This window comes from Acomys russatus, chromosome 4, assembly GCF_903995435.1.
Source record: "Acomys russatus chromosome 4, mAcoRus1.1, whole genome shotgun sequence".
NCBI classification, from domain to species: Eukaryota; Metazoa; Chordata; class Mammalia; order Rodentia; family Muridae; genus Acomys; species Acomys russatus.
Genome location: NC_067140.1, coordinates 58,870,042 through 58,880,426, shown reverse-complemented (window position 1 = coordinate 58,880,426; position 10,385 = coordinate 58,870,042). Strand labels below are relative to the sequence as shown.

The window sequence follows — 10,385 nt, the reverse complement described above, 5'->3', positions numbered from 1 at the left end:
GACTCATCATAAACATGTGACCACACACACACACACACACACACACACACACACACACACACACACCTCTGATCATCTGGCAGGTCCACCATCACTGCACAGCTTTAAACATGGATAGAATCCTGCCTTGAACCTAAAATATACATGAGCAGCAACGCTGAACAACAGAGGAGGCTGGCTGGAAGAATCTGTGTGGCAATCACTCCCCCAGCCGACGTCTATGATGCTGGTATTTCCAGTGCACACACACCTCCTTCCCTCACAAGGGCTTGAGGGCTCCCTTCCCAGGAGATCTATCATCAAATAGCGACATTTCTCCTTAAGCAATGAAAAACAATTACCAAAAATCAGTGCTGCAGCGAGGAAAGACCTGTGGTCATAAAAGAAACTGAAACTCTAAAACCGATCTTCAGGAAGCTCAGACACTCACACACATTTTGAACTAGTGTCCAGACTCTTGTAATAACCAAAGTGTTTTCCAGTTTACAGATGATTTATAATCAAAATAATAAATTTTAAAATTAGACAAAAGTTGAAAATGCAAGTATCAACAAGGCTTCTTGAGTGAAGTGAAGTGAAGTCATGGAGACAAAGCAATCCTGGGAAAGATTTCAAGATATGCCACAGCATAAGGCGCCATCCACACTGCACTCTTCACGTGCAGCACTGGGGATCCAGGGAGTATGACAGGACGGGACACCCACAGCCCAGCTTCTCATGTCCTTTTGGCTGGCTTGGCTGTCAACTGCTTTTCTCTTTCAAATTCCTTCTCCCGCTGCTGCTCCTTTTCCAGCTCTTCTTTCTGCCTCTTCTGCTGTAGCTTAAGTGCTCTTTTCTATAAATAGAAATGGCTTATGGTGTAACTTAAAAATAATAATAATCTTTGACTTGAGTTAATACATATTAGCAAATTTCATATTTAACTTTTATATTTATTTGGAGCAACATAAAATCCTCTTAATTTAAAACAAAAAACAAAGCAAAACAAAAATCTTCTTCCAAGTTCATATTAAATGTTAAGTGCAACTTCATATGCAGAGATGGGCTGACTAGCCCAGAGGCCAGTGAAGTAGCCATGAGACTTTATTAAAGGGAAATAATGCAGCATGAGTTAGTATCTTACTATGCATACAAGTATAAAAAGTCGAAACATAACTACGATAGAAAAACAAATTCCCGCTTTTAAAAAGAATGCGCACACTGCCCACTCACTTTTAGCTTGGACGTTTTTTCATGGAGCGTCAGCATCTCTTTCCTTATGTCCACCAGCTTGGCATGGTAGTGCTTCGCTTCTGTGAACTTCACACAGCATCAGATTAAATAGGATGAAATGTCAAGAATATGAACTTGCCAACACCAAAACTATAGTTCATCCTTTCTAAACTAGTAAATTTTAGAGCCTCAATTATGTCCATATTTTAAATTCTATGATACAAGTTTCATTCAAACCATTAACAGGATTTTAAAAACATTTGATTCAATTCAGTTGACCAAAAAAAAGTTATTAAAACTGGGCACAGTGATGCACACTTTTCATCCCAGCACTCAGGAGGCAGAAACAGGTGAGTCTGTGTGAATCTGAAGCCAGCTTGCTCTGTATAGTAAGTTTCAGGCCAGCCAGGGATACACACATGCACACACACACATATCTCCCCCCAAAAAGTTATTAAACATAAAATAGACATTCTTAGAGGAATATTAATTCAGAACATGGCTGTTCTGACAAGAGAGCACATCCAAAGTTCTTCTAGGTCTGTGTGATCCTGCTGGAATACAAGCATGCCTTTAATCCAGGAGACAGAGGCAAACAAGGCCAGCCTGGTAGAGAGAATTATCAGACACAGAAAAGCTGAGGTCCAGGTGTGGTAGTACATGCCTTTAATGCCAAACAATGAAGGTAAAGTTAGTTTGTAGTAGGAAGCACCCATGCTTGAAAGTGATACCTGAGTGACAGAAAAAATGATGAATCAGAGAAGACTTGACAGAATAGGTTATGCTCAATTCTCACGTGAAGAGAGAAGAAAGGAAAGCTACTTAAGAGGCAATTTTACAGAGAGAGGAGGCAGGTTTACCAGGACAGTAATAGAGATGGGTTGCAGAGAGAGAACTCAGGTGAAGATGGAACGAGCCAGAAAATGAGAGCAGATTGCTGAGTTGGTTTGAGGCCAAGCAGAGCAATTCCAGGGCCAAGAGAGAAGCCAGATTAAATAATTCAGCTGGGAGAAGAATTTAAGCCAGAACAGTTGAGTTGAACCAGAGCTCAGAAAGAACAAGAAAGGGTGAGCTAATTAAGCAGTAAGTGTCAGAGGCTGAAAACATTCTAGGCCAAGATTAGATTGTACAGAGGCTAGAAGCTTCCATGACTAGGCTTAGGTTAGCAGAAGGAGGCAGTAAGCCTCCCAGATAACAATTGAGACAGTAGAATAAAAGTTGCTTTTACAGACATTTATATTAAATAGGTTATAAAAAAAAAACATTTTGCTTCAAAAACATGCCAAATAAAATTAAAACAGTCACTACTGCCTTTTTGAGAGAATAAAGCAGCACAGGACAGTTGGTGATGTGTCTTCCTGTTAGGAAAACCCAGCCATGGCACAGATTTTGAGAGAATGGCCAACAAGTTCGGTCATATTTCTTGGGTTTTGTTGTGAGAACACAGGCACTAAAGGACATGAGTTGCTTTCCCAGAGTTAAAGTGCACACTCTGAATCTCACCCTGCAGTCAAAACACAAGTCTCCTGTTGGGAGAAGCTGAAGGGTGTTAGAACCCAGAGAGATGATGAAGAAATGGAAAGGGAGCCATATCCTCAGCAACAGAGGGAGAAGCCATGAGGGACAGGCCTGCAGACAAGAGTGGCTACCTCTCATGCAGCTGCAGGTAAAGACCTTCTCCTCTGATCTTTCGTCGCCTTCCAGGTCCCATTCCTACATGAGAATTAAAACCACCCTTGGACTAAGGGAGAAATCATTGAAAAACTCAGTTCTGTCCTTTCAGATTGATGCAACAGAATTCTGTTCATTTAATTCAACTTTTACTCATTCGACAAATACTCTTCTGATCACAGTGTAAACTCATGGGAAAAGACAAGGGAGTCTGTGGCCATGCTCAGCCCCTCCACAAAGTCAGGCAGCAGCTGAGGAGGCTGCAAGCCTCTGCCTACTGCTGGACAATGTGACGGACAGCAGGGGAAACCTTCCTCCACATTTGTCCAGTAAAAGGTCTACTGAGGTGTGGCAGGGTCTCTGCAAAGCCATGTAGACAAGCAGTCCCTAATGTCCAGGAAGGGAAAGGAGCATTGTGACCTTGTTTATGCTACGTCTGTTTTCTTAAAGAAAAACCCCTGTGCTTCTATCAGCTTCTAGTGAAATTCAACTATCCAACTAACTCCTCATCCTCAACGTGCCCGTCTCCTCAAGCACTAGGAATAATAATACTTGATATTAACTAAGGAAGCATATAACTGACCCTTCAAAAAGGACTCTTTTCTTTTGCACTTTCCTTAGTGGTAACAACAGGGCCTTGCATGTCCGTTACTTTCCGTTTGCTTTCATAATCGTTTTGTGAGATCTTCTCCACAATACAAATGAGCTGAATTTCCCAATATATGTCTTCATGTGAAAGACAGTGACCATGGAATTTTAATAAAGCAATCAGGATTCCTTGTTAAAAAGACAAATTCTACATAAAACTTCAATGATAAGATCCTTTCTACGAGCCTTTCTACAGTAAGACGTCCCTAAGTTAGATAAGCAAAGTCAGACTTACCAAGGCATTGATATCCAGCATGGAATGGCACTCTTTAAATTTTGAAATCTCTTGTTCCAGGGTGTCTAGTAACACAACTTGGTTCTGTCTGAAACAAAAGCACACAGCCAAAGCACACTTTACATTTCCTAAGTATTGGTTCATTACAAGGAATCACACTCATTCTGCTGATGAGCAAAGCTGGAAATCCAACTGACAATACAGTGAGTGCCTCTCCAAGACTTAATTGCCTTCAAATCTTTCCCAATGTATTTCAAAGAGAGATTTTGACAATTAAGTATATACTTTATTCCTGTCACAATTTCGCTTTAATAACTAAAATAATCAGACTATTGCCAAATATTTTATTGTTTCAGCAACATTTTGCATTATCACCCCAAAAGTTCTCTTTAATAGCATTTTGCTCATGAACTCGATGTTCTATGCATTCCAAATAGTAAATTAGAAACAAGTTTCCTGATTTAGAGTTAGAAAAGACCTGGTGTTGAGGGACAATACTTCCTTGAGGATCAGTAAGTAGCTCAGTGAAAATCAGGCAGGACTAGGAACCTTATGTGGCCTTCCCCTCACAGCCATGTGGTCTTGGAAACGCATGTTATGTCTCTTGACCAAAACCTCACTGATACAGGGAGAAGGTCAAACCAGACAACTTCAAGGGTCCAGTGACCTACGGACTCAAATCCACGGAGGGAGAGAGCTAACTCCCTTCCCATTCCTCTCCAGATTAGTACGACGCAGGGCTAAGTGACACAGAGACTCACCTAAATGAACATTTTAACGGGAAATATGATGAAATGTGTTGTAAAATACAGAGCTGTGGTGAAAAACGAATTATCAGTGAGACTCGAGGACAAGCATGTTACATGTTCCCCATCAGGCCTGAGTCAGGAGACAACAGATGTAGTCAGCCCCTCGTGTCAGACTAGGGGTCACAGAGAAGGAGACACAAAGTGGGGAATGAAATGCCCAGCAACTCGCCAAACACAGGAAAAAACAGGAGCAGTTGGGAAATAAACAGTGAAAACACAAGCCTCAGTACCAATAAAACTGGTAAGCCAGACCAAAAAAAGAAAAAAGGGCACAAATTACAAGTACTGTTCATGAAACAGATGGTCATCGCTGAGGAGGTCGTGGTATTAAAAAGACAATAAACCCCGACAGCTCTGAGCATCCATCAGATCACTAATGGAACAGACCAATTCATTTGAAGGCACAAATTATCCAAACTCATCCTAGGACCACGCAATCTCACAATTTACTATAAAGAATCTACAACTCTAAAGCACTCGTGCCACTTTTGACAGTTAGAGTGCGCGTTACTCCATGACAGACATGCTCACTGACTCAATGGCCATTCTACATGCAAATATTGAGTGACCTCCGACTACACAGAAGGAACCGGCTGATACACATCTGGCTTTCTGTTGGCTTACGTGAGTTCCTGGAGGGCTTGCTTCGACCTCTGCAGATCGGGTAAGTAATGGGACAGCAGGCCTCCCACCAGGTGTTCCACAGCTTTGTCCTCTACAGCGAAGTCCTCTATCAGTCCTTCATCTGGAGACGTGTCACTTAAGCCTATGCTCGAGAGAAAACCAAATTTAGTAAGCTCTGATGCTAAGAGAACATACCCTTTCCTAACTACAGAGGCAATTTCTTTTAAACGTGTGCCTTCTGTGTGCTTTTGTGTTTTGGGTTTTACTTGTTTTGAGGCAAGGTTTCCTTGTGTAGTCCAGGCTGACCTAGAACTCTCAATCCCCCTGCCTCAGCCTCCTGAGCTCTGTATCAGCATAGCTGGAGGGTGGAAAAGTATTTTTAAGCTGTGAGTATAAAACAAAGTCTAAAGTAAACAGACATTAGCATATTCAAAATTTACATGTTTATGTATTTTATTAAAGTAGTTAGTCAGAAGGCTGAGTTTACAGCTACTAAATTAAGGCACTCTTACATTAATACATCAATGTTTGAAAAGCATGAATATATTACATAAACAGAGGCTGGTGAGGCAGTTCAGTGGGTAAAAGTGCTTGCTATGCAATGCAAGCCTGACCACCTGACATCCATCCCTGAAACCCACAGGAGGACAGAATAGTGGCATAATCTCTCTCTCGTTCCCCCTCCCCCACCTCTATACATACATTAATATATATATATATATATATATATATATATATATATATATATATATATAAACTTATGGCGAGGACTAGAAAGATGGCTCAACATTAAAAGCCAAGATCATAACCAAACAGAAAAGAATATAAAAATTGTTAAAGAAACTATATAAATAAAAATGCAATACCTAAAAACCTGTTTTGAACTCAAAAGAAAGAAAAATGCCGGCCATTTATTTTGCTTAATATATTTGCATGCAAAGGGGTGGTTGTTTTTTCATTTGTTAATTAAGACTCAGCACTTTCTGTGAACCAGGGCCAAAACTAGAAAAGTCACCTAGGAAATAGGGCCCCAGGACCTGGGCCTATTAACACAAGTTCAGTTATATGTGATAATTCGAAGAGAGAAAGAGAAAAAAAAAAAACCACTCAGTGCCTTAAATTGCTATAGAAAATAATGTACTGAATAACTGTATCATGGCTTAGTCTAGACCTGATGCCAGGAATCATGTCTCACCCTTTTCCAAACATTCAAATGTCTAAAATAAATATCCATCAATTACTATTCCCAGAAAAAAAAAAGAACAGTTTCAAAGTGCGGTCGATGAATTTTTATAAGGTTTTTACAATCATTGATTTTGAATGAGAAAAAGGTAAACTGTTCACTTCACTAAAATTGTACCTCAAAGCATTCCATAGTTAATGTTAAGCTCTGAAACATCTGCCACCAATTATAGTCTAGTAACAACCAGTCACAACAAATAAAGATGAGACAGGAGAGACGCTCAGCAGTTACAAGCACTGGATGCTCCCCAATCCTCACACATCAGCTCACAACCATCTATAACTCTAGTTCCACAGGATCTGATGTTCACTTCTGGCTTCTGGAGTCACCAGGCAAGCACACGATACATATACACACATGCAGGCAAACACACACACATAAAATGAAAATAGCAAATCTTTTTGAAAAGTCAAATTAGAACACTTTCTAGAGTGTGCTTTACAACACATTACTGCACTGGCCTCGGCATGCTTCCTTCCTGCCACAGGTTTACACTGCACAGGCCTCAGCATGCTTCCTTCCTGCCACAGGTTTACGCTGCACAGGCCTCAGCATGCTTCCTTCCTGCCACAGGCTTATACTTGGGGATGGCTGGTGAAAACAAGTTGTCATGCTCAAAACAATCTTTTAGAAAAATCAAGACAAAACTGTACAATTTTAACTTTAACCCTGAAAACACAAGCAAATTGGAATTCTCAAAGCTACAACGCAGAATTCAAATGGTCTGAAAGGGCTAAATAGAAACTACACTATCCCACAACCAAAAATAAAACAGGAAAGAGGAAGACTTGGGAATTGTATGCTATTAATGTGCCTTTGGGTGAAAAATGAAAAACGTACATTTGGCAAGTAATTCCATGGCTTAAGTTTTGTCTACAATAACAGTGCAGCAAACACCAACTTCAAGTAAACATAGACAATGTATTATAGATGAACAGGAAGAAATACCCAAATAAGGATATTTCAACTTTAAGATGTAAACAACAAAAAGGGCACATGCACCCACATGCACATTTTAACTCATAAGCCTCCTTTTCCCATTCTAATTATTGGATAGGTATCAGTTAATGTTCTAAATATATTTAGTTACGAAGTTCCAGATACTTCCTTGTGGGAGGCACTAGAAGAGAAAGGTTCTCAACCTGTGGCTCACAACCCTTTGGAGGTCAGGTACCCTTTTACTGGGGTCACCTAAGACCATCAGAAAAAAAAGATATTTATGTTATGATCCATAAAAGTAGCAAAAATGCAGTTATGAAATAGCAGTGAAAATATTAAAGGGTCACAGCATTAGGAAGGCTGAGAGAGGTAAGAGAAAAAAAGGGGTCCCTCCCATAGTCACACATGAACATGTGCTGAACAACTACCATGTATTAATTTCTCACCTAACAATAATTGAGATAAATCCTCCTCCCTGCTAGTGTACAGCACAAGGAAGCATACAAAGACTTTACAAAAACCACTATGGCTGTGAAAGTTTGAGAGGACTTCTAAAGGAAGTCCAGGTGTTGAAGACAATGGATGCCTTCATTTCTCCCCCATGGAAAAGGGCACAACTGAAAATAGTCCTTTTTATGACTTAACTCCAATGAAGTCACTCTGCAGCTTTCTCACACAGACATCCAGAAATTGTCTTTACCTAGCCACGCACATAGTCTTTACTGTTTTGAAGGTCTTGTAATGTTTGTTTGCTTGTTTGTTGTAAGACAACTAACACAGCCCCTGCTGGCCTTGATCCTCCTGCCTCAGCTTCCCAAGTGTTGGCATGTGCCATCACACAAGGTAATTTCTCTCTTAAATACATCTTAGGTATCTTTCTACAGCAATGTATATAGAGCTACTCCACTCTTTTCAAAAGAATAAAAGTCTATAGTCCTTTACCCAGCCCCTGTGGACAAAGTACATTATTTTCACATTTTGCTATTCCAAACAATGCTGCCGTGATCATCCTGTCTAATGTTCACACACCTGTCTCTATGGGATAAAGAAAACTGTTTTCTTAGAAAACAGTTGGGACAGAACATGCGTGCAATCTTTTGACATGGCAAAAACCCTCCTAAAAGATCAGACCAATTTACACTGCCGCCGCCACTTCCAAATGGACACAAATCTATTGACAGGAGTGGAAGGAATGTAACATTATTAAGGAAACAAAATGAGGGAAGGTGGGAATAAAAGGTGCCTGGAGCATAGGCAGACACAGAATAGCAACAGTAAGCTAAGCTAGTCATATATACCATGGAGCCATCCTGAGAGGTTCTCTGAGTGCCAATTTTATGGGTCTAAATTTAGTTAAGTGGCAAGAGGCCATGAGATGATTCTAAGCAAGGGAACACCATGACTGGAACTTGTCTTGGGGCAGTAAAGTAACAACAATGGGACAGAGAAACGTTGGAATAAGAAACTAGAGGTGTACTAGCTTTGGAACTGTTGACTCCTGTGTTCAATCTGTAGCACCTATCCCTCTCTTCCACTCTCTGGCATCTGCTTTTATTTATGTATATGCATGCCACTCCTGAGTTATGTGCAAGAAAACTGAGTGGCTCGAGCTCCAAGTAGGTACCAGAGGATATTTACTGACGTGAATGAACAAGTCATAAAGAAAAGCATGGCCAGGAAACGCGGAGTGAATTGTAGCTTCCTATTTCCGTAAGGAAGAGATCATTTTTAGGAGGCGCTACATCTGGGTTCCTTCATATGAACCAAAGCGCACAGAAAATGTTTTGAGTGGTGATGTCCTCAATATCACAAAGACGATGGTGTACATAAACAGTACCCATCTGGGTGCAGAGCAAATTAACCATTTCGATCAATGGATGCCTTCGGACATTAACGCTTAACTCTGTCCTGGAACTGTGGGGATAGCTGCCGGAGTATCGGATGAAGTAATGTCACCAAGTAAGCCAGAGTATTTCCTGAGTAGCCAATATTGCATAGTTTTCTGAAAATCGACCTTCTCTCTGACAAGCTCATCCCCAACCACTGTCCCTGTGACAAACAGTAAAACACACACACACACACACACACACACACACACACACACACACACACACACACACACACACACACACACACACACACACACACACACACACACACACACACACACACACACACTCAAAATTCCAACACAGCGCAAAACAGTGCGTTTCCCCCGCGGGACCAAAGATGGCGCGCGAGGGTGCCCTAGGCAGGACGGTAACTTAAGCTGGAGTCCCACCCACTCGGCCCCGGTCCCTGTGGGCAGTCGCTCCACACAACAGCCGTACCCAGCGTGGGCTCGTCGGCCTCCAGGGTGTCGGAGGGCCCTGTCAGGACCCGGTCCGGGGGCGGTGACACAGGAACACTCATGTCTCCGCGCTGGGCGCCGCGTACGGCGAGTTGTGTGAAGAAGTCAAAACGCCAAGAAATAGGAACCTAAAACGTTCCGGCACCCCGCCGGGCAAAAGAGGCAGAGGCACACGGAAGTGACGAAAGCGGAAGACGTCGCTCTCAGGACCGGGAATCAGGAAAGCCCGCCCCCGCGTCAACGCCAATGGTGCCGCCTTGCACAAGCGGGTTCTGTTTCGCAGAGGGTGGGCCCTGGAACCCGGAAAAACGGTTAGAGGATTGGATGTAGCTCTAAGTCTAAAATCAGCTTTCAGTGTTGTGTGCTATCTAAGCAAAAGCCTTAAGAACATGGACCACTAAATTATTCAGTCCGAACCACGAGCTTGAGCGTTGGTTAGAATCCCTTCCTGTCGCTCGCAGATGAAGTAAAGGCTTTATTGGCTCATCATTGAACAAATTAAGCCAAATTACCAAAAGCACCTGCTAACATCCGGTTGGATGGCATCATGCGTTCTGATGGAAAGTATGTAGTCGTAGACGTAGAGACTCAGCTCCACAGCAAATGTAATGAGCCTCTACCCTTTTGTACACTCTTCCCCTGTAGTGGTCTCTA

At 41.8% G+C, this 10,385-nt stretch overlaps 1 protein-coding gene across 1 annotated transcript; it reads right to left on the bottom strand.

Annotated features, from left to right (window-relative positions):
- Positions 1–513: 513 nt before the first annotated feature.
- Positions 514–9,894, bottom strand: Bloc1s6 (biogenesis of lysosomal organelles complex 1 subunit 6). Its single transcript, XM_051144525.1, has 5 exons — positions 9,712–9,894; positions 5,200–5,341; positions 3,767–3,854; positions 1,213–1,299; positions 514–835 (listed from the first exon to the last, which is right to left on the bottom strand). The coding sequence occupies exons 1-5, from the start codon at positions 9,791–9,793 to the stop codon at positions 716–718; spliced, it is 519 nt and encodes a 172-aa protein (XP_051000482.1). The 5' UTR covers positions 9,794–9,894; the 3' UTR covers positions 514–715.
- Between the last annotated feature and the right edge of the window lie 491 nt (positions 9,895–10,385).

What these genes read in the sequence shown, in the direction of transcription:
- Bloc1s6 (XM_051144525.1), bottom strand. Translation starts at nt 9,793, where the DNA reads ATGAGTGTTCCTGTGTCACCGCCCCCGGACCGGGTCCTGACAGGGCCC. An exon ending in GGCCGACGAGCCCACGCTGG is followed by an intron (nt 5,342 to 9,711) that starts GTACGGCTGTTG and finishes TCTCGAGCATAG; the next exon opens with GCTTAAGTGACACGTCTCCA. An exon ending in AAAAAACGTCCAAGCTAAAA is followed by an intron (nt 836 to 1,212) that starts GTGAGTGGGCAG and finishes TTCTATTTATAG; the next exon opens with AAAAGAGCACTTAAGCTACA.